The sequence below is a fragment of the Sus scrofa genome, chromosome 5 (assembly GCF_000003025.6).
Source record: "Sus scrofa isolate TJ Tabasco breed Duroc chromosome 5, Sscrofa11.1, whole genome shotgun sequence".
NCBI classification, from domain to species: Eukaryota; Metazoa; Chordata; class Mammalia; order Artiodactyla; family Suidae; genus Sus; species Sus scrofa.
In genome coordinates this window covers 17,524,145-17,549,104 of record NC_010447.5, presented here as the reverse complement: position 1 = coordinate 17,549,104, position 24,960 = coordinate 17,524,145, and the positions used below count along the sequence as shown (strand labels likewise).

At 46.9% G+C, this 24,960-nt stretch overlaps 1 protein-coding gene across 1 annotated transcript; it reads left to right on the top strand.

Moving 5' to 3' along the window:
* Nucleotides 1,692–12,001, top strand: LOC110260568 (methyltransferase-like protein 7A). The gene is given in 5 exon segments (XM_021091217.1): nt 1,692–1,710; nt 2,055–2,096; nt 2,520–2,608; nt 2,610–3,015; nt 11,766–12,001. Coding segments are annotated over 5 exon segments (777 nt in total). The 3' UTR covers nt 11,987–12,001.

The window sequence follows — 24,960 nt, the reverse complement described above, 5'->3', positions numbered from 1 at the left end:
GGAACTGAGGAGCTAAAGAATGATTAAATTAAGATGTTGAGTGATGTTGGGTCACGTGATGTTGGGTCACATGACTGGAGATGAGGGGGCCAGGGTGGAAAGGGGCACCAGGAACCAGGTGCCAGAGTTCTTGGTGAGTGTGAGGGAGCGGCTGGGGGACAGGAGGTGACCGTAGGGCCCACAGGGACAGGGTAGACATGATACAGCTGCTGGCATGAGCATCCTGGGATTTTTAAAAATAATGGAGATTTGTGCAATCGATATATAAAGGTAAGGAGTTCCCTTGTAGCTCAGGGGGTCAAGAAATAGATGCAGTATCATGAGGAAGTGGATTTGACCCTGGCCTCGCTCAGTGGATTAAGGATCCCATGTTGCTGCAAGCTGTTGCAGATGTGGCTTCGGATCTGGCATTGCTCTCACTGTGGCATAGGCCCCAGCTGCAGCTCCAATCTGACCCTCAGCCCCCCACTGATGGACCCTTATGTTGGTTCCTGGCAGCAGAGACCACATGTATGTGTGCACTTTTGGTGAGAATATCTGTAGGATAAGTTCCTGGCAGTGGAAATACTTAGTCAAGAACAAAGTGTATTCATCCCTTTGTTTATTGGGGCAAAGACTTTCATTTTTTTAAGGTGAAGTTTTTAATATTCCTTTTTTTTTTTTTTTTTTTTTTTTGGCTCTGCCTGTGGTATGCAGAAGATCCCAGTGATCTCAGGGATCAAAACCTTGCCAGAGCAGTGACAATGCCTGACCCTTAACCCACTGAGTCACCAGGGAACTCCCAAATGTCTTTTAAAAAAATTTTTTTTCTTGTCTTTTTAGAGCCGCACCAGTGGCTTATGGAAGTTCCCAGGCTAGGGGTCCAATTGGAGCTGGAGCTGCTGGCCATTTTCTGCCCCCCTCCAGTTCAATCTTTCTTTTGCAGCTTGGACTCCCTGGACCCCTCCCACTCTGATCCCCTACCCTTCAGTCTCCTCCAGCGGGATAAATCCCCAGCCCTGTTTAGCCTGAAGGCTGACCTTCTCTGCTCTAAACTGCAAAGCATCATGAAGAAAACCAGATCCTCAAGACCCGGGCTCACCACCGACTCACAGCCCCCAGGCTCAGCTACATCTCTTTTCTGCTAAGCACTTCTTTCTGCTTTTGTTCAACACCCTCTCCGGGTCCCCCTGGTTGCTATTGCAACGTTTCTTTATTTTCTTCCTACTCCCCACCCTGTACCTTACACCTCACTCTCAACAATGGGTCACTGAGAAAATCCACGCTCTCTGATTAAAAACTCTCTTACCTTCTCCCCGCTACCCAAACGTACACCTCTCCACCCATCTTTTCTCTGTCCCTCCAGGATCTGAAGTCAGATTGACTCTCCCCCTGTACCCTGGATGCCAGCCTCCCTCATCTCCTCAGTTACTGGATTCCGTTTCATGGCCACCACTTCCAACACTGTCGCCCTCTCTTTCTCCCCTCCCCCTCCCCTCTCTCTGACTGCCTTCCTATTTTTTTCTGCCTGCACATTCACTGGAGCTGTAGGGGTGGAAGCCAAACATCAGCGGGCTGAGGTTTGAATGGGGTGAGGAAACAGAAAGAGTGACGCCAAACACAGCTTCAAATGGAGTTCAGCCGTAAGAGGAAGTGAGATGGGAAATTAGCTAGAAAGGAAAGCCAACTAAAGGAAAGGATTATTGTAGAATATGAGACTTGAGCAGCCAGGTAGGCAGAGGAGGAGAAAGGCTACAAAGAAAGATGTTAAATGTGTGAGGGGGTGAGGCTAAATCAGGGAGTAGGTGGGATGAGGGTGGAGCATCCCACCCTGGTGTAGAAGAGAAACACTTCTGTCTATGGCAGGAATGAGCGAAGGGGTAGACAAGGAGCTAGATCTTCAAAGGTGGGCAGAGGAGGCTAGTTCACAGAAGTTTCTACAGACTCTTAAGAGAATGGCTGCTTCGGCTTCCAGAACATTCTATGGGGCTATTCTGACCAAACCCTCTGCCTGGTCATCCTATGCATGTATTTTCTCTGATCTCAGCCCATGTGACAGTGACTCTCCCTCGAAGAGATCAGCAGTCTCGGGGAAACCTTGCAGCCCCAGGTGAAAGGTGAGGACTCTGACTCAGGCTGCCACTTCCCAGCTACACGACCTTGCAGCTGCCCTTTCTGAGACTCAGTTTCTTCTTCTGGGAAATGGGTACGTAGCAGTGTCTATCTCACGAGCTCTTTTAAGTATGGAAGAAGATAGCGTAGGAAATGTACTTGAAGATACAATAAATGGGATCTGTTGCTGGTGTTGAAATGATTGTGGCATCAAACATTTGCTCCTGGCGATTCCCACCCTCCTTTTCTGGTAGGAGCCCAAGGAGACTGGGACTTGAGACACCGCTTCCCTTGATCTGTCCATCAGTTGATGACATGGTGCTACTGGGGGGTGTTCCATTACCTGTGGTGGTGCCACCACCCCGGACCCGGCTCCCAGCCCCCATGCCCTGGTTCTTCCCTCTCTTTCCTGCACGCTGCCCTGGCAGTCTTCACCCACCTTCTCTTCCCTTTCATCTGCATCCTGGCATTTCCCAAGTACCAGCTGGACTTTCTGGGCATGTGGAACTGGATATGCCAAAAAATGGCTCCCCTACTTCTTGGCGAGGTTCCGTGTGACATACAATGAACAGATAGTGAGCAAGAAGCGGGAGCTCTTCAGCAACCTGCAGGAGTTCGCTGGCCCCTCTGGGAAGCTCTCCCTGCTGGAGCTGGGCTGCGGCACTGGGACCAACTTCAAGTTCTACCCCCCTGGATGCCGGGTGGCCTGTATTGATCCCAACCCCAACTTTGAGAGGTTCTTGATCAAGAGCATTGCCGAGAACCGACGCCTGCAGTTTGAGCGCTTCGTGGTGTCGACCGGGGAGGACATGCACCAGGTGGCGGACGGCTTCGTGGATGTGGTGGTTTGCACCCTGGTCCTGTGCTCCGTGAAGAATCAGGATCGGGTCCTCCAGGAAGTGTGCAGAGTGCTGAGACCAGTGAGTGTGGGGCGTGAGAGGGGAGAGACCCTTTTCACATGCGCTAAGGCTGCATAGACACCCATAGGCTTCAAGCAGGGCTCCCACCGGCCTTGTGCAAGTCACTTCACTGCTTCCTTTAGTCACTGATTGATTCAACAAACATTTAGATAATGTCGACTCTGTGCAACAATGAAATATTTCCGGGGTGAGAAATGCGTCTCAGAGGGTAAAATGACCTGCCCCGCCAAGACAGGTGGCTCACAAGATGACAAGAGATGCAACTAAAATCCGGACACCCTAACTTCTATGTTATGAAAGCCTAGACCAGAGGTCTTCTCACCAAGCCACACCTCTAGTGGATACCAACCCAGGGTCACCCAAGTCCCATCACAGAGTCCAATTTTCTAAAGAGGAAGACAATGAATCCCCCAGGGGGCTGCCTTCCGCAATAAATGAGAACGTGTAAGTACACAGAGAGCCGTCTTCATTTATAGCGTTATGTCCTTCATTTTTTATCTTGGGGCCTCAGGGGTTATCTACATACCATTCCTCGAGCAATAGTCATCAGTCATTTGTAGAAAATGAACAAATATGCTGGGAAATAAAGGGAGAGTCAGGGCAGAACAATTTCTCCAAAGACTTTGCAGATGGTATCACCATGCATCTTTGACCGCTGTTTACTTTTCAGAGTTTCTTACTTCCCTGCTTTGATTTTAAAGGCAATTAATCAATGTGTCCTACTTGTTTAAAAGAATTCAAGGGAGTTCCCGTCGTGGTGCAGTGGTTAACGAATCCAACCAGGAACCATGAGGTTGCGGGTTCCGTCCCTGGCCTTGCTCAGTGGGTTAAGGATCCAGCGTTGCCATGAGCTGTGGTGTGGGTCGCAGACGTGGCTCGGATCTTGCATTGCTGTGGCTCTGGTGTAGGCTGGTGACTACAGCTCCGATTAGACCCCTAGCTTGGGAACCTCCATATGCCGCGGGAGCGGCTCAAGAAAAGACAATAAATAAATAAATAAATAAATAAATAAATAAATAAATAAATAAATAAAATAAAAGAATTCAAAACTTAAAGAAGAACTAAGAAGAGAAAATGAAAGTTCTCCCTTTACTTCCCTAAATGCCACTCCCCCACCTGTCCCCAGAGGTCACTATGTTAATAGATATACCTCTGGTTCTTTTTTTTTTTTTTCTTTTTAGGGCTGCACCTGTGGCATATGGAACTTCCCGGGCTAGGGGTTGAATCAGAGCTGTAGCTGCCAGCCTAAGCCACAACCACAGCAACACTAGATCCTTAACCCACTGAGTGAGGCCAGGGATCAAACCCACATCCTCATGGATACTAGTCAGGTTCATTACCACTGAGCCACAGTGGGAACTCCAGTTTTCAGTTGGAAGGTTTTCATTGTCTTCTAGTTGTTAATATTCCTCCTAACAAGTTTGAAGTCATTCTGCTTCTAGATTCTGTTTTGTTTTTTTTTTCTTTCTTTCTTTTTAAGGCCACACCTGCAGCATGCAATTTCCCAGGCTAAAGGTCAAATCAGAGCTGCAGCTGAGGCCTGCACTACAGCCACAGCAACACCAGATACAATGCAGCTTACAGTAATACAGGATCTGAAATCCACTGAGCAAAGCCCAGGGATCAAACCAGCATCTTCACAGAGACAAGTTTGGATGCTTAACCTGCTGAGCCACATCAGGAAATCCTGATTCTAGATTCTTTATATGAAACTTTTTTCTCCTCTCTATCAGTGTATAGAATCCTCTCTTCCCCAGTAAAACGGCTTGATGACATCTGTCAGAGGTTTCGTGGTCCGTTTTGATCTGCAAACTCATGTCCTTCAGTTAGGGACATTTTTCTGGGATTATTTCTTTTATTTTTTTTTCTCATATTTCTCTTTCTCACTTTCTGGGCTTCTTATTTAAATGATGGACCTGTTGAACTTGTCTGCTAATTGTCTTATCTTTGATCTCCGATTCCCCACATCTTTATCCTCTCTCTCTACTTCCAAGGCTTTCTTCATATTCTCTACATTCTCTTCAAAATGATTTCTAAAGTTTTCATTTCTGCTATCCTAGTTTTAATTTCAAGGGCTGATTTTTTTCTGACTATGCCTTTTCTATTGCATCCTGTTCTTGTCTCAAGGATGAAATATCATCTCTTTCTCTTGGAAAATATTAATAAAAGGGAGAGCTTTTTCTTTTAATATTTTCATCTCGCTACTTAGTCTCTGCTTCCTCCAGATTTTTTTTTTTTCCTGTTTCTTGTCTGAGCATCAGTGTTTGTGTTGGAGGAGGTTCTTCTCAAATGACAGATGACAGTCAGTCCATGGCTGATTATTCACATTTCCAGGGGCAGCCCTAAGAGTGCCATGAGCATGGATGAAACATGTTCGTGCCAGGCTTCTCTAGAGTGAGCCAGCTCAGCTGTACACGTGGAGAGATCCCAGTGTCAGTGTTTGGGTCTTTCCTTTGCACTGGCCAGAAAAATCTTTGAAATCCCCTAGCCGCATCTCTAAGCCTGACTTCTAGCATTTTGGAAATCAGTTGAGAGAAGAGAGAGGGCTGGTGATCTCAGTATTTTGTCATAAACTTTCTCTCATTCCCCACACTTTCACTAAGGCGTCTATATCCTACTATGCCTCGTTATAAAGGCCCTCTGTTCCACCATCTCCAGAGAATAAGCCAGAAGTCCCCTGCCAAGGTGCAGGGGGAATAGCGTCTCCCTATTCTGAATGGGGGAGGGGATTCCAAGGTCCAATGGCTTATTAAATAAACTTCAGCCAATCTTCCAGGTTTTTTTAAAATCAACTTTATTGAAGCACAATTTGCATACAATAAAATGCATCCATTTTAAGGCTACAACTGGATCTGTTTTGATGTATGTACACATTCACACAGTCATGTATGAATATTTAGACATACCTATTACCTCTAAAGGGTAAAGAAAAATATAGACATATTATAAAATAAAGATATAGACATACCTATTACCCCTAAAGGGTTCCCTTGTGTCTCTTTATAATCAATCCACAACTCTAGACCCCAAGCCGACACTCATCTCTGTCACTATAAATAGATGTGTCTCTTCTAGAATTTCACATAATAGAAGTATATAGTAAGTATTCTTTAGTGCCTCGTTTCTTTGGCATTTAACATAAATTTAACATAAAAATTTAACATAAATTTTTTGAAACTCATCCATGCTATTGCATGGATAAGTTTTTATTTCTTTTTGTTGCTGAGCGGCATTCCATCGTACGGATATCGCACAGTCTATACCTTTTATAGACGTTTGAGTTTGTTCCCAGTTTGGGGTTATTTTGAACACCTGATATGAATGCCCTTGTACGTGCATTTTTATGGACATTCTGTTTCATTTCTCTTGGGTAAATAAATACCTAGATGTGGAATTACTGGGTCATAAGTAAATCTATGTTTAACTTTAGAAATGGCAATGTGGTTTTCCAGAGTGGTTATGCAATTTTACTTTTTTACCAGCAACAAATGAACATTCTAGTTGCCCCACACAGTCACTAATACTTGATATTATCAGTAATTCTAATGAGAGTTTGGTGGATCTCATGGTGGTCTTAATTTGATTTCTCTAATAGCAATAACATTAAGCATCTTTTCATGTGCATGTTGGCCATTCGTGCATCTTATTCTGTGACGTGTATGAGCAAATATTTTATCCATTTTTAAATTAAGCTATTTGTCTTCCTACTGCATTGTAAGTGTTCTTTCTATATTCTTCATTCAAGTCCATTGTCAAACGTATTAATTATGAATATTTACTATCAAGTTGGCTCAACTTCTCATTTTCTTTTTTTGTCTTTTTTTTTTTTTTTTTTTTTGTCTTTTTTATTTTAGAGCCCGCAGCATATGGAGATTTCAGGCTAGGGGGTCCAATCGGAGCTGTAGCTGCCAGCCTATGGCACAGCCACAGCAATGCCAGATCCGAGCCACCTCTGTGACCTACACCACAACTCATGGAAATGCTGGATCCTCAACCCACTGAGCGAGGCCTGGAATTGAACCTGTGTCCTCATGGACGCTAGTCAGATTCATTTCCGCTGAGCCACAATGGGAACTCCATCAACCTTTCATTTTCTTAATTGTGTCTTTTGAAAAGCAAAAGGTTGTGGACCTGGCATAGTCCCTGCTATGGCTCGGGTCACTGCTGTGGTACAGGTTTTGTTTGTTTGTTTTTTGTTTTTATTTTTTGAGGGCCACATATGCAGTATGTGGAGGTTCCCAGGCTAGGGAATGGACCGGAGCTGCAGCTGCCTGACTACACCACAGCCACAGCAACTTGAGACCGGAGTCTGTGATCTACACCACAGCTCACGGCAACACCAGATCCTTAACCCGCTGAGCAAGGCCAGGGATCAAACCCAAATCCTCATGGATACTAGTCAGGTTCTTTAACCACTGAGCCACAGTGGAAACTCCTACCATGCAGGTTGATCCCTGGCCTAGGAACTTCCATATGCTGCAAGTGTGGCAAAAAAGGAAGGAAGGAAGGAGGGAGGGAAGGAAGGAAGGAAGGAAGGAAGGAAGGAAGGAAGGAAGGAAGGAAGGAAGGAAGGAAAGAAGAAAAAGGGTTTGTTTTGATAAAGTCCAATTTATCATTTTTTTTCTTTTATGCTTCATGCTTTTTGTGCCTTAGCAAAGAACGCTCTCTCTACCCAAAAGCTTATGTTTTCTTCCAGAAGTTATATAGTTGCAGCTTTTATGTCAATCTCTATGATCCACTTACAGTTAATTCTTGTATGTAGCATTGAGTTCTCCTTTTTCTTTGTTTTTACATTTTTTCTTTTTTCTTTTCTTTTCTTTTTTCTTTCTTTTTTTGGGGGGGTTGGGTTTTTTTGTTTGTTTTCCAGCTTCCTCTGGGGCATATGGAAGTTCCTGTGCCAGGGACTGAATCTGAGCTGGAGCTGCAACCTATGTCACAACTATAGCAACACCAGATCCTTAACCCACTGAACCACATCGGGAACTCCAAAGTTGTGTTGTTTTGCTTTGTTCTGTTTTTTGGCTACCCTACAGAGTATGGAGTTCCTGGGCCAGGGTTTTTTTTTTTTTTTTTTTTTTTTTTTTTTTTTTTTAATAGATATCCAGTTCTTCAAGGACCATTTGTTGAAAAGACTATTCTTTCTCCACGGAATTGCCTTTTTGCCTTTGTCAAATATCAACTGACCATATATGCGTGGGTCTATTTTTTTCTTTTTTTTTTTTTTTTTTTTTTTTTTTTTTTTGTCCTTTTGCCATTTCTTGGGCCGCTCCCGCGGCATATGGAGGTTCCCAGCCTAGGGGTCCAATCGGAGCTGAGCTGCCAGCCTACGCCAGAGCCACAGCAACGCGGGATCCGAGCCACGTCTGCAACCTATACCACAGCTCATGGCAACGCCGGATCGTTAACCCACTGAGCAAGGGTAGGGATCGAACCCGCAACCTCATGGTTCCTAGTCGGATACGTTAACCACTGCGCCACGACAGGAACTCCTGTGTGGGTCTATTTTTAGATTCTGTTGGTCTATGTGTCCATCCTTTTGTCAATATCCCACTGTCTTAATTACTGTAGCTTTATATTAAGTCTTGGAATTTGGTAGCATAAGTCCTCCAACATTAAGCTCTGTTAGGGTGAATTTAGAGTAGTCTTTACTCTGGACAAGCTTGGGCTTTCCACTAAAGCCCTTCTGGGGTCTCTCCCAAGTGCCCCAAGTGTTGATTATGGACTCTTCTCTCTGATTTGCAACTTGGGGGAGCTCTGGGAATTTTTCGGCTGACAACTCCCCAGTCTTTCTTTGCTTAACCTCACGGTGTGACACTCAACACGTATGATGTATGAGTCATTATTCGCCCATGGACTCAAGGAGAAGCCAGGCAGATTTCTGAAGCTCTGTGAGGCTCCCTTCTTTCTCCCAGCTTGCTTCAGGTTCAACTTTCTTGGGTCTAAATAGTGAATTTAAAAACCTACAGTTCTCCTCCTCTGTGTCTCCGTTACTCGTTACACTTCGCTTGTGACACTTCTGGTCACGCCGAATGTGTGTGTGGTGCAATGCCATCCAGGTGTCTTACAATTTAACTCAATTCCAACACTTATCTAGATGTCAGAGATGGGGACAGAAATGGGGTCAGATCTCACAGGTGAAGGGCTCAGTCTCACAAGATTGTCCCCGCTCTTCAGTCACCAATCACAAGTGCAGCTTGTCAGGTGTGCTTCCGATGGCTCTCAATCTGACATTCCCACAACCCCCACTTCAGGTTCCATTAATTTGCTAGAGTGACTCACAGAACTTGGGGAAACATTATTTATGTTAAACAGTTCTAATTTAAGGATATGATAAAGGATACAGAGGGACAGCTGGACGAAGAAATATATGGGGCAAGCTGTGAGAGGGTCCCAAGACTAGGAGTTCCTGTCTCCGTGGAGTTGAGTTGCATCACGCCACCAGCCCCATCCGTGGATGTGTTTAGCAATTTGGAAGTTCCCCAACCCCCCTTCTCTTGGGATTTTATGGAGACTTCCTCACATAGGCAAGATCAATTTTTTATAGAGATTTTTATATTCTCCATTATAGCTGATTTACAGTGTTCTGTCAATTTTCTACTGCACAGCAAGGTCACCCAATCACACGTACATGTATATATTCTTTTTTCTTACATTATCATGCTCCATCACAAGTGACCAGACCTAGTTCCCAGTGCTATACAACAGAATCCCATTGCTTATCCATTCCAAAGGCAATAGTTTGCAGGCATGATCAATGATTAACCCCATTTCCAGACTCTCTCCCCTCTCTGGAAGATGGGGGGGGGGGCTGAAAATTTCAAGCTTCTAATCATGGCTTACCATCCTGGAGCCCACCCCACAAAGAACAAAATACTCTTACCACTCAGGAATTTATAAGCATTTTAGGAGCCCTGGGTCAGGGACCGGGTCAAAGATCAAAAATTAGGACAAAAGATGCTCATCAGGTTCTTATCAGTTAGGGAATGACAGGGGTTTGAGGAGCTCTGTGCTCCTAAATGGGAGGTTGGGGCAGAGATCAATATAGATTTTTCTATTATTTCACTATTAGTTACAACTTGTTTTACTTTCTAGCTTCAATTCTCTCCCTTGCTGTTTTCTTTGCCTTGTAGACAATCAGTTTTGCTGTAACATAATATATGCATTCCTAAAAAAAAAAAAAATCATGATACAGTGTGTACACCAACTATACCTCAATTAAAAAAAAATTTTTTTAATCACATACTATGCAAAGTCATGCAACAAAACCACAGAGCTTATGGAAGGGAAAGGGGGGTTAGAGGCACAATATTCAAAAGTGTCATCAGTGACCCACTAAAAAAAGATAGAAGCCCAATCAAAACAGTAGCACAGTTTTACCCACATTAAATGGTTAAGAAATGCATAGGATAGGGGGTGGGGTGATGGATTGGGGCTTTGGGATGGAAATGCTATAAAATTGAGTTGTGATGATCGCTGTGCAACTATAAATGTAATAAAATTCATTGAGAAAAACACCAACAAGAAATTAAAAAAAAAAAAAAAGCAAAACGGCCTTTTATTTTGATGCACAGAATGGGATTTTTGCTTCTTCCCTTAGAGTTGTTGCATTTTTTTAACTCTCTACATTAATTTCCTTTGTGTATTTTAACTCGTGTACATGTGCTATTTTTACAGCTGCGAAATTTTAATAAAAGGCAACATATTTTAAAAGGCAAAAAAAAAAAAGAAAGAAAGAAATGCATAAGAACGACAATACAGAAAGCATTTTACCTGGAAAAAGACGATGTTTGCTTGCGGACCTGGGCACCCGAAGGGGCTGCAGCTTGTGCGTTGTGAAGTTCTTGCGCGTTATGTTATATGTTATAATGTTATGTTACGTTACGTTACGTTACGTTATGTTACGTTATGTTATTAGGAGGAGGGTCACCTGAAATCTGATAGAAAGTTGTGGCACCTAATGTGGATGGGGGTGGGTCGTGAACGGACGCAGCTGGTAGATGTCGGAGTCAGGTGCGCTGTGTGTATTTCTACCTGGTTCAGTTATCTGTAGTCACCCGGGTTCCTCACACCCCAAACTGTGCCTGAGCAAATGTGACGGTCACATCAGGCTCAGATTGTTCCCTAACATGGCAATCGTGTGGAAATGAATTCTCATTTTCCAAACAACCAACTGGTATTTGTATCCAAACAAACCTCACTGCAGTTTTAGTAGATTTGGGAGGGAAGCAGAGGTAAATACGTGTGTTCAAGCTTCCATATTTATTTCTTTACACGGGTGAGTCCCCCAAGTAGACAGGGGGACCTTCTGGGGTAAGGACTGGTGACTCTCCATTTCCCCACTGTCTGGCTCAGCATCTGACCCTCATTAGGGACTAACGAATCTTGGGGGAATAGAGTTGAAATGAAAGTTGTTCTGTGGCCTTCTAATGCATTTATGAATTTATGAAGACAGACTATTTGTGTAATTTTTTTTTTTTGTCTTTTTGCCTTTCCTTGAGCCATTCCCACAGCATGTAGAGGTTGCCAGGCTAGGGATCTAATCGGAGCTGTAGCCACCAGCCTAGGTCAGAGCCGCAGCAACACGGGATCCGAGCCATGTCTTTGACCCACACCACAGCTGGATCCTTAACCCACTGAGCAAGGCCAGATATCGAACCCGCAACCTAATGGTTCCTAGTCAGATTCGTTAACCACTGAGCCACGATGGGAACGCCCGAAGACAGACAATTTAAAACAGATTCCCATCTCCAGGAGATGCCCTTATCTTCGTGGAACACATAGCAGCTGAATGCTCTTGCTGGAATTTCTCCAGTCAGCAGTTCCTCAGCCCAGCCAGACCCTTCTTACTTAAAACCTGTCAACAAAGCCAGAATGTTCTGGAAGGAGCTGCTTTCTCTCAGCCAACATTACAGCTCCCGCACGCCCACTGGCCAGGGAGCTATCTCCTCCTCATACCTCTGAGTACACAGAACTAAAAAGAAAGCATGTGGGCACTGTCAGGGCCTTTGCACCCCAGGGGTTCAGGACCTGCCCTTTCTCAGTCAGGTGCCAATAGGTTAAAAATAGTCACAGTGACAGGAACAGAAGGAATTCAATGCAAAGAATTGTTAACCGGATAGAGGGTTATTCACTGGGTGACTGAAAGAGAGCCCTAAGACATGGCACAGAACTGGCACTGACCAAAGTGAATGCTAGATCTAGGGCTCAGGGAACAAAGGGGTGAGGTTAGAAGTGTTAAAACTCAGGACTTTACAGGAGTGGCCCCTGAGACGCTGAACCCCGGGGAGGAGGCACGGCTTGCCTGGCCCTGGTACCTCCAGGGGGAGGCACAGTGAAGCTGATTTATTCTTCAAGGTCTGGGAAAACTGCCAACTGGATTCAGCTGCTGCTATGGGAAGACACTGCTGCTGCCAGGGTGAAGGCGCAAGGCTGGGGCCCTGCGCCGGGACAGGAAACCCACAGAAAGCAAATACCGTGCAGTCACCTTCTGGCGCCCCCTACTGGCAGATCCTAGCAGCCCCAACTGGCAAAACCAAGTCTCACCACTCACATTGGAGCTGGGACACAATAACTGCCACACCTATCAACTGGGAATCCCATCGACCCCGCATCACATTTTTCCTGAACTGACTAAACCAACCCATTGTTCCGGCATTTGCCCCCACATCACCCCTCAGGCTTTCAGGGAGGGCATCTCCCCCACAGCCTCTAAAGCAATCAGCTTAGTCATTAATTTGAATTAATTGAGATGCTTTGATGTTGGTTTTCTGACCTAGTTGCACAATAAAAATATCTTTCTTATCTTCCATTCCCACCATCGATCTTAGTAAACAGCAGGTAGTCCTTATGCGTTCCTTGAATAAAAACACACATGTGCTCAAATAGATGCTGATGAATCAAGATAAAGTCTTTTGCCTTCTAAAAGGCTCTCTCTTTTTTTTGTTTGGTTTTTTGTTTGTTTGTTTTTTAGGTTCTTTTCTTTAAGCGATAATATGCCAAGGTCATTTCACTGTGGCATTCAAATTAGGTCAACCTTTTAGAAAACTATTAGCAAAAAACCATATCCATGAAAATGTTCATTAAGGCTGGGGGTGGTGATTGAGATGGGGGGGGCAGAAGCCCACACATCCTGCAACAGGATGAAAATCAGAGTTATGGGCATTTTATTCAAGTTTGAGACACATAATTGACCTCACTTGTAGTGGGAAGGAATATAGACTACTGCCTCAGCTGTTGCAAAAATCAGAGCTATGGAACTAATGTTTTATTATGGAAAAATAGTACTTCTCTTTAGGGAGGCTCATACCAAACCAAAATTTGGAGTCAATGATACCTGGGTTCCAATCCTAGCTCAACTGCTTATTAGAAGTGTACCTTTTAAGTCTCCCTGAGTCTCAGTTTCTTTATCTCTAATATGAGGAAAAGACTTACTTTGCAAGGTACATTAAGGATTCAATGAGAAAGAGAAATTGACCTGTAAAGAGCCTGGCACATACTAGGTATTTCACAAGTGGTAAGTGTTTTTACTGTTGCCTCAAGTAAACATGCAGATGGGAAGTGTAGCAACATTACAGCTATAATTGCATTTAAAAGAAAACTGATGCACTGGGGAGAAAGCTGAAAGGAGGTACACAAAATTACTGAATAATGGTTGGATTTGAGTGGTAAAATCATGGATGATTTTTCTCTTCTGTTTTCCAAATACTCATCATGCAGTTCTGTTGTTGTTGTTGTTTTGTTTCGTTTTGTTTTGTTTTGTTTTTTGGTTTGTTTGTTTTCTTTTTAGGGCTGCACCTGCAGCATATGGACGTTCCCAGGCTAGGGGTCAAATTGGAGCTATAACTGCTGGCTTAGACCCCAGCCATAGCAATGTGGCATCTGAGCCACATCTGCAAACTACACCACAGCTCACAGCATCTCCGGATCCTTAACCCAATGAGTGAGGCCAGGAATCAAAACCACATCCTCATGGATACTAGTCAGGTTCATTACCACTGAGCCACAATGAGAACTCCCAGTTTGGAATACTTAAAATAGCAAAACAAAAATCTTTTTTAAGGACAAGTTTTGAGAAAAACCTCCAAAGATTAGGGAAAGTAACAATTCATTGGTCAATAAAAAGTCCAAAATGGTGCCTGCCTGTCTGCCTATAAAATTCAGCCCCAATGCTACTAGGTGAGGCCAAAGAAAGCAGGCATCCATACCAGAGAGCAATGGGGCAGGCCCGAGGGTTCTTGTCCCCACAGAGAAGAGGGCATCTGTGCTGGGGACAGTGGCTACAAGGGGACGTGATGGAAGGGAGAAAAATAGAATGAACCATGCAGTGTTGGGATTTGTACTGAAAATATAAGTGTAGGGAGTTCCCATTGTGACTCAGTGGGTTAAGAACACAACTAGTATCCATGAGGAGTCAATCCCTGGCCTTGCTCGGTAGATTAAGGATCTGGTGTTGCTTGCGGCTGTGCCATAGGCGTAGATGCGGCTTGGATCCTGCATTGCTGTGGCTGTGGTGTAGGCCGGCAGCTGCAGCTCTGATTCAACCCCTAGCCTGGGAACTTCCATAGGCCATGAGCGCAGCTGTAAAAAAGAAAAAAAAAAAATAAGTAAATAAAAATAACTGGGTGGATTTTTTTGCGGGGGGGTGGGGGGGCACATCCGGGGCATATGGAGGTTCCCAGGCTAGGGATCAAATCCAAGCTATAGCTGACGGCCTACGCCACAGCCACAGCAATGCCAGATCCAAGCCTCGTCTTTGAACTACACCACAGCTCACAGCAACGAGGCATCCTTAACCCACTGAGCGAGGCCAGGGATCGAACCTGCTTCCTCTTGGATACTAGTCAGATTCACTTCCACTGAGCCATGGGGGGAACTCCTCAATGGGTACATTTTTTTAAAAAAGAAATAAAGTATAGGTGTAGACTCATGGCCTTCAAATTAAATTAAAATGCATAGAGAGTTGTGTATATGTGTGTACATGTACATATACATATATAGATGTGTATTCCCTACTTGTCTCCACTGATGCCTCAGAGTCAATAAAATATTTTGCTTACTCAAACTGTATCATATATTTCCATTAAAATTCTTATTATTTCCATGTGGTCCACCACCTGAGCAGGTTTTGCCATCACTGGTCTAGAAAGTTAAAGCTTGAATACAACATCCTGTACCTGGCTTAAGAGTTGGAAAATTACTGACAACATTTCCAAAACTATGAGCATACCTAGTGCCCACATCTTGGTTTCTAAATACCATTCTCCACTAAAAGAAACTAAGTTTCCTTGGAGAAATGACTAATGCTAAGGCTGGGCCAGATAAATCACAGGACCAGTCAGGACTATCTTGTTCCAGATGATTTGGAAGTGCCAAAAGAATGGAGGGCATATATACATATCAAGAAGACAGAGAAGCCAGCTTGAAGGTGTTCCCACTGGCCAAGGCTGAGACAATCTGAGCCTCAAAATAAATAACCAAGAAAATGGGAATCCCTGAGTCTATATTAACATGAATGAATGAATGAATGAATGAATGAAAAAGAGAAAGGTTTTTTTTCATGCAGAAGATGCCAACTAAGAAATATAGACGTAATTGTGGATTTGGCAACCATCACAGGACTAATTAAGCCAAGAAACATCAGCGATGCCAGGCTAGTGGGTGGGAGTTTGGTGGGGTTCGGGATATTTACATGGTCTCCAAGTGTCTCTCTACAAAGTGCATTTTCATTACAGATGGGAAAAGAAAGTAATTTACAGTGGAGGAACCTGGCAGACTCTTATCAAAGTCAACAACACCAGTAATGGGACACACTGAAATCCTGATAGGATGCAGGAAGATAAGAACACAGCATCAGAGTTCCTGCTGTGGTGTAGCGGAAATGCATCCGACTAGGAACCACGAGGTTGGGGTTTGATCCCTGGCCTCGATCAGAGAACGGTTAGGGATCCACCATTGACGTGAGCTGTGGTGTAGGTCGCAGACGTGGCTCGGATCCCATGTTGCTGTGGCTCTGGCGTAGACTGGACACTACAGCTCCAATTGGACCCTTAGCCTGGGAACCTCCATATGCCCCAGGTGCAGCCCTCAAAAAGACAAAAAGACCAAGAAATAAAAATGAACACAGCATCATTTCTGTACTACTTCTGCCCAAAATGCATAACCTCAATCCAATCATGAGGAAACATTAGACAAACGCAAATCGAGAGTCATTCTACAAAATAACTGGCTGTTATCGTCCTCAAAATGTCAAGATCATGAAAATCAAGCCTGAAGAAATGTTCCAGAGCAGAAGAGATGAAGACATGACGCCCAAATGCAACCACACGATTTGGAACCAGATGCTTTCCCTACAAAGGTTACGATTGAGAGAACCGGTAAAATCTGAATGGGGTCTGAGGATTAGGACTGATCTAATCAGCACTAATCTGGCTTTGGTGGCTCTCATGCGGCTGAGTGACAGAGAGAGAGAATGACCTCATTCATAGGAAACACACCTTAAAGTATTTGAGGAGTGAGGTGGACTTCAGGTCAGCAACTTACTCTCAAAGGGTCAGAAGAAAAAAAAAAAAAAGGGTTTTTCATTCTCTTCTTACATCTTTCCAATATGTAAGAAATGATTCAAACGAAAATAAAGTTCAAAAAGTTTATTTTGGCGGTAGCCGAAAGTTCTGACTCTTTATCTCCCAGAAAACAAAGGCTGCAGCCAGTTTGGTCGGCCAAACCTGTTCATCTTGATGGTTGGGGACAGACTGGCAGGCGTGGGCTGGGCAAACAGCTCTCTGTACAAAGGATCAGGATCAGAGGCTGGGCCTGGGAGGCCTGGGCTGACACCTTCGGCCATGGCTTAAGCAAGGAACCTCTCAGCACTGAACACTTAGGAAATGCTCAGAAGTTTATGGCCTCTGGGACTTGGGGTAGGACCAAGCCCCCTCCGTTCAGATCCTGAAGGCTCAGAGAAGCCTGGAGAAAGGAGATGGAGAAGGAGAGGAAGATAGGATGGCCTTGGATTTCTTGTATTGTCACACGGATGATGCAATACATATGTTTTCCATCCACAAAAATCACCAAACTCGGGAGCTCCCATCGTGGCTCTGCAGTGATGAATCCAACTAGTATCCATGAGGATGCGGGTTCAGGGATCAAACAGGTGGGTTAAGGATCCGGTGTTGCCATGAGCTGTGGTGTAGGTCACAGCCTCGGCTCAGATCTGGCATTGCTATGGCTGTGGTGTAGGCTGGCAGCTGCGGCTCAGATTTGACCCCTAGCCTGAGAACTTCCATATGCCTTGGGCGTGACCCTAAAAAGACAAAAAAAAAAAAAAAAAAATCACCAAACTCTGTGGTCCTTGGATCTCTGTGCCATTTTCCCAGTGTTGAGTCCCCAGCAGAAGAGGCAGGGTTCTCCTGGTGCAAGAACCAGGGCAGCCAGGAAGGGCTGCCTTGGTCACAGGTTCCAGTGGCCAGTCACTGAGGATTTGTGAGGTTTTGGGGCTTTTTCCATTCAGCAAAGTTGCTGCTTCATTTTTTGCATATTTTAACAGGTTTGATGTTTTCCCTGAGATAGTTCTGCAAATTTCAAGAATGGAAAAGACACACATGTTTGTCGATGCATATCTCCTCCATGCAATGCTGAACAGCTATAAGGCAGGAACTGTGCAAAGTCAAGCTCAAGTAGCCCTATTTTATCCACACACTCCCTGTTCCTAATAAGGGCTGGGCCACATCCAGTGCTGAGTGAATGTTTTCTTTCTCTGTGTGTTATGTGCACTGCATGTGATTTAATGGACTTTTTTTGCATGCCTAGGTGGCAGAGATAAGTCCCATCACCACACAACTTCCCTCCATTTTTCCATCTGCAAAGACTCTCTGATGCTTCTCATCCCAAGTGACACGTTGCATGTGAATGTCTAGAGTGGTGTGTTTAGTTACTGAGGGATGAGTAAGCCATGGTTATCTGCCCTAAAGAAACCAGCAAGGTCCCAGCTCCAGAGAAGCAATGGCTCCTAGAGATAAGCAGCCAGGCACTGGGGCAAGAAAATACTCATCTCCATCTAAGCCCACCCAACATATGTGTGCTGTCCATTGTGCTGAACAATCGCAGTTTGCAAAGACAGGCAAGGACAGACCCCCTGCCCAGAGAGTCAGGGCTGTAGGAGAGAGTTCAATGTGGGAATTTCCACATCTCAGATGTTCACCAAAGCCTAGAGAACATTCATCTAGGTCTTCATTGGAGACCACTGAACTCTAGATGAAGAAGGAAGGCTCTCAGGGAAACAAGACAGGGCTCTGGGCTTGGCAAGCTGGATTCAGGAGCTCTGATGGAGGTGAGACCATCTCCAGGCTGAGCCCAGCCCCAGGGCCAGGGCCCCGCCCCCAGCAGCAACAGTAGCAGCTTCTAGGGCTTGGCCGGGTCCTTTTCAGGACGTTCTATGACAGAGCCCATGTCAACAACGTCTCCAGCCCACAGACCTCAGGGTGCTTGGTTCAGCCCCAGGGTCCTGCCTTCGCAGCTCCTGAGATCCAGTTACAATGCAACGGGCATTGCATCCTGATAAGGTAGCAGTCAGGCACGTGCCTGCTCCTGCCTCGGTCCAGCATCTGACCCCACTATGACCTCCTTCTTCCCAGACTTGGGCTTGACTCATGCTTCCAGAATGGGAACCTGAGGATTCCTGCTACCCCGCGGTAGCTGACTCATAGCTGGTCTGGAGGTAGCTTTGGAAGGGGCTTGGAGCAGCTGTCAGCTCTCAGGGAGGAGACACCATCATTTTCTGAGTATCTGTCATGTGCCAAGCACCAGGCACACCACCACATTTCATCAGTACAAGGACTCTGTGGAGTCATTCCTAGAAAGGAGGAAAGTGGGGTTCATAAAGGATCATGCACTGAGCCAGCCACTCACTTGTCCTTGAGGGACTCCCCGGGGCCAGCCAGCCCCGCCCCTGGGAACCACCACTGCTTCATTCGTTCCTCCAGCCAGTATTTATTGAGGGCTTCCTGCCCTCTGCTTTGTGGCCACTCAGTCCCTGAGGGCAGCCTGCTGGAGACCCCCTAGCTCACCAGGAGGAGCCAGGCTTGGTTGGGAAAAGGGTCCACCAAGGTGTCCCAACTCCTGGTTGGCTGGCTGCCTCGGAGGCTGGGGAGGGGTCCTTGGCTGGGACTAGGGCATCAGTGGGGCAGTGGGCCCCCGCACCCAACAGGTGCTTCAGAGCAGAAAATGCACATGCTCTCCCAGGCTTCAGCCCGAAGTGGGTGGGCAGTCACATTTTGCAAAGACAGGGAAGGACAGCCTACTCGCTGGGAAAGGCGGACTACTCTCATTCCTGTGGTTTCAGGTGTCTGGGTGATGTCAGGCCTGAGTGATGCGTGGGTCTCACTATGTCTGGGGCCCGATGCGGGTGGAGGCATTTCTTTAAAAGCATATAAATCACTAACTACTTCCCTTTTCAGCCCAGCCCCACCCAGGCCCAGGAGGAGTCATTCCACAAGTACACAAAGACAGCTTACCCCCCTCCCCCACCCTCCGAGCTGCTCACATGTGTCCATGGCACTGAAAATCCAAAGAGTCACCCTCCCGTGGGTCCCCTGTGCCCCCACTGCTGTGATAACATGTACACACACCAACCAAACTCACAGACAGCTGGGCTGTCTTGAACACACAGGTGCATGCTGGGAGCAGCCCCCCCAAACTTACACTTACACAGGCACACGCACACTGATGTGTCCTCCTGCAACACCCATGCTCTCTGGTGTCCCCAGGCACAGATGAGCTCCTGGCTATCAGAGCCCCCTCAAGCTCTGCCAGTTCCATGGTCACGTGTTCACATGCACCTGTATACAAAGGGCTTACACTTCAGCAACAGTCTTCAGTAGCCCACAATCCATACATACACACACACACACACACACACACACACACACACACATACACGTCATGCGCTCTACATGGACACAGACACACTCCAATCACACACCCACACCAGACACACACGTGCATGTGTGAATGAAAGACTAGGCCCAAGTCTCTACACACCTTCACACAGTCACACACACCCCACACAAACAGGTGTGATTTTCAGGATGTCGGGGTGAGGATGTGAGCCTGCAGGGAGCCTGAGCCGGCAGGAAGCCGCAATCCCCAACCTCACCACCAGGGGCCGCTGTCCAGGCCAAAGCGCCCGCTCATCTGCAGGGACAGAGCTGGCCTCGGGCACCCGACCGTCTTCCTTCAGGAGAAGAGGGGCAAACTGGAAATAAGATAGCCCCGCATGTTCTGAAATGTGTGGGGTGACCTCCCACCGAGTGGACAGGAGCTCCAAGAGAGGAGGATGAGTGGGGGCAAGTGGAAGAGAACCATGGGAACAAGGAGCAGATGCGAGAAGGAAGATGAGGTGGTCCTGGAAGAATCGGGAGACAGGGAGGGACTGGGGAAAAGAAGAGAGAAATGGGGGGTGGGGATGGAAAGGATGGTGCCAGAGGTGGGGAGGAAACGAGAGGGAGGAGTCAAGGCACGTGCGTGAGAGATGAGAAGAAGAGACGGGAAAGCGGCTCTGGAGACAGTGTAAGGAGGCCAGAGTGCCTTTTCCGGGACCAGGAGAGGGGTGGCGATTTCCTAGGCTGATTGGACCACCCTCCCCCTGCCCCCAGCTGCAGCAAGCCCCGGGGCTGTACTCTGCCTTGGCTCCTTGGCCAGCCCCAACCTGCCACCTGCCTGACACTCACATGAGGTCGACTTACAATAAGACTCAGGTGGCATGTGGCAGGTGGCAGGTGGCAGGGGAGGGGGCCCTGGAGAGAGGGCCTCTCTCGCCCCTACTCACCCAGCTGCTCTCCTGGAGTGTGGAGAAAGCTAGGGACCCCGAGACAGAGCTGGAAGTTCGCCTTGTTGCTAGAATCCCTCCCGCCCGCCGCTGCAGGTGGGCCTATTGCCTCCTGCTCGGGGCTCTGTGGAGTCAGAAGGCAAACCATAAAATGCTAAGACAAGGAGACTTTCCAAGCTATGCGAGTCCTGGATTATCACTTTATGCTTATGCCATCAGCCCATCTTCCCTGTCATCCCAGCCCTGGAGGGCTTGGTCCCACTCTCACAAGATCAGGTGGTGAGCTCAGAAAGCTGGAAGGTTCTGAGGGAGCAGCTCAGATTACAGAGGAGCAAAGGAGGCCATGGGCCTGGGGTCCTGTCCACCAACTCTGCACCGTGGACACTCCCATAAGCCCCATTCCCCCTGCCTCCCCACCCCAGAGCACTCTGAGAACTTAGCATCATGCCCAGAGCCCACCTCGGGCCATTTTGCCACAGATTCTGCCTCTTCCAACTTCTGTGCCCCAGAACTCAGGCCCCAATGGAAGACACGTGACTGTCTACTGGTCAGATACTCTGAGTGGCAGGGAGAAAATTGTCATGCTGTCCATTTTTCAGATGAGACCACTGAGGTTCAGAGAGGTGGCATGCTCTCTCTGAGGGCCCATGGAGCAGACTCGCACTTGAAGCCCAAAGAGAAGAGGTGGCTGAGTCAAGGCCATAGCCGGGGCTCTGGCCTGCCCTTCCTTCATAAGGCATAAAAGCTTCAGCCTCATGCCTCAATCTTCCCCTTCCAGCAGAGCCCTGACTCAACCCCTGCCCCTGTTTCCCACACCCCCCACACCTCAACTCCTCGCTCCAAACCCACACACCCTCTCCACAGTCACCCCCACCTCCTCCCCTGCCCAGGAGCGTGCCAGCCGCCTCACCGTCTCCTCCGTGAAACCCGAAGTCAGACCACCCCATCCTTCCTCATTCCCAGAGGGCCTCAGCCCTGCATCCAACCACATCTCTCCTCTGTTCCTCTGCTTAAAAACCCTTTGATGGCTTCCCCCGCCCCTCGAGATATAGCATTCACTGCTGCGCATGGCATTCAAGACCCCTGCAAACTTCTCTGATCTTAATGGCCATCATTACTAAGTCCACAATAACAAATGCTGGCGAGGGTGTGGAGAAAAGGGAACCCTCCTGCACTCTTGGTGGAAATATAAATTGGTACAACCACTATGCAGAACAGTATGGAGGTGCCTTAGAAAAATGAATATAGAACTACCATACGAGGAGTTCCCATTGTGGCTCAGTGGTTAACGAATGCAACTAGGAACCATGAGGTAGCGGGTTCAATCCCTGGCCTTGCTCAGTGGGTTAAGGATCCGGCATTGCCATGAGCTGTGGCATAGGTCACAGATGTGGCTCACATCCTGCATAGGCTCTGGCATAGGCTAGTGCCTATAGCTCTGATTAGACCCCTAGCCTGGGAATCTCCATATACCACGGGAGTGGCCCTAGAAAAGGCAAAAAGACAAAAAAAAAAAAAAAAAGAAGACGAAAAGAAAAAAAGAACTACCATATGATCCAGCAATCCCACTCCTGGGCATATATCCTGACAAAGCTTTCATTCAAAAAGATACATGCACCCCAATGTTCACTGCAGCACTATTCACAATAGCCAAGACATGGAAACAACCTAAATGTCCATCAACAGATGACTGGATTAAGAAGATGTAGTATATATGTACAATGAAATACTACTCAGCCTTAAAAACAACAAAATAATACCACTTGCAGCAACATGGATGCAACTAGAGATTCTCATACTAAGTGAAGTAAATCAGAAAGAGAAAGACAAATGTCATATCATATCGCTTATGTATGGACTCTAAACTACAGCCCAGATGAAGCTATCTACAGAACAGAAACATGCTCACAGACATGGAGAACAGACTCATGGTTGCCAAGGGGAGGGGGAGAGAGTGGGATGGACTGGGTGTTTGAGGTTAGCAGATGCAAATTACATTTAGAACAGATAAGCAATGAGGTCCTGCCGAACAGCACAGGGAACTATAACCAGTCTCCTGAGATAGACTATGATGGAACATAATGTAAGGGAATGTATATACATATGTATGATTGGGTCACTTTGCTGTACAGCAGAAATTGAGAGAACATTGGAAATCAAGTATAATTTTTTTTCTTTTTAGGGCCACACCCATGGCATATGGATGTTCCCAGGCTAAGGGTCTAATCGGAACTGTAGCCACCAGCCTATACCACAGCCACGGCAACTCGAGATCCGAGCCGCCTCTGTGACCTACATCACAGCTCAGGGCAACACTGGATCCTTAACCCACTGAGCAAGGCCAGGGATCGAACCTGCATCCTTATGGATGCTAGTCGGGTTCGTTAACCACTGAGCCACAACAGGATCTCCTAAATCAACTGTAATTTTTTTTTTAATTTTTGGGGTTTTTTTTGTTTTGTTTTTTGTCTTTTTGCCTTTTCTAGGGCCACTCCCATGGCACACGGAGGTTCCCAGGCTAGGGGTCTAATCAGAGCTGTAGCTGCCGGCCAACCTACCCCACAACTCATGGCAATACAGATCCTTAACCCGCTGAGCAAGGCCAGGGATCGAACCCACAACCTCATGGTTCCTGGTCAGATTTGTTAACCACTGAGCCACGACGGGAATTCCTAAAAAACGATTTAAACGTTTCTGATCTCATCTTCACCTACTCCCCCACCACCCCATCGCCCATTTGCTCTCTAACCACCCAGCTGCTTTCAGATCCTGGCTCAGCCTCTGGGCTCACCTCTGTCTTACCCCACGGAGCCTCACACCATTCGCCGTGGGTCAACTGCCACCCTCAGAGCTCCCATAGCCCCCAACCCCCGTGCTCCCCCAGACGCCTGTCTGAATCCCCCGCTACACAGGCAGGACCCAGCCAATCTCTGCGAAATTATTATCCTCAGTACCTCGGCTTCTAGTAGGTGTTTTATAATTGGCTGGTCATGATTAGACATTTTTGTTGTTATTATTAAATGAGAATTGCAGTGTTTATTTCAGATTCTCTCCTTTCTTTTTTTTTTCTTTTTTTTTTCACACTTTCTAGAAGTTCCTGGACAGTAATCAAACCTGCACCACAGCAGCAACCAGAGCCACAGCAGTGAAAACACAGGCGCCTTCAAGTTCCTATCGTTGCTCAGCAGGTGAAGAACCCAACTCGTATCCATGAGGACACATGCTCGATCCCTGGCCTTGCTCAGTGGGTTAAGGATCTGGCATTGCTGTGGCTGTGGCATAGGCTGGCAGCTGCAGCTGATTCAACCCCTAGCCTGGGAACCTCCATATGCCCTGGGCGGAGCCCTAAAAAGACCAAAAAAAAAAAAAAAAAAAAAAACACAGGAGACTTAACCCTTTAGGCCACCAGAGAACTCACAGACTGTGTTTCAATGAGGGAGTCTCTGGTTCCCCTCTCCACCCCTCTCCACGAGTGCAGGCCAAGGAGATGCTCAGGGAGGTGGGGGGGCTGGCATAGCTAACAGTTTCCCCTCCACCCCCCATCCCATGCTCCCTCCCTGGGCACTGCACCTGCCCGTCTCCACAGTGCTCATAAGGGGCAGCAGACTCACTGCAGTCTGGGGCCCCAAGACGCTGTATCCCTCAAGGCACTGCATCCCTAAAGACATGGCATCCCTCAAGGCACTGCAACCCTGGGAGAAATGACTCAACAGGCCAGTGAGGAAAGTGGGTAAAACATCTTATCAACACGAAGCTCCCTGTCACCTTAATCTTCTCTACAAGGGCGACAGGTGGCCAGGAAGGCCTGAGGCAGCACCACCCCCGCCCCTCCACCTGCCTGCAGATCTCTGGGACCTCTGCAGAGCCACCCAGAAGCTCCAAACTACATCCCTCTCCCCAGCAGCTTTCCCAGCTCCGTCACTTCCTGGAGCAGCTAGAGCAGGGAGACGATGCTTGTGGACCCTGACCTTGGGAAGCTTCCAAGCTGCAAAGTAAAAAAGTGATTCTGTCACCCGGGGACCAGGTGGACCCAGGAACAAGCCAGGCCAGGATGCAGTGGACACGTGCTGGGTGGGGGGTGATGACAACAGCCGCAATGATGGCTCCTCCTCATTAAGCACTTACTAAGGG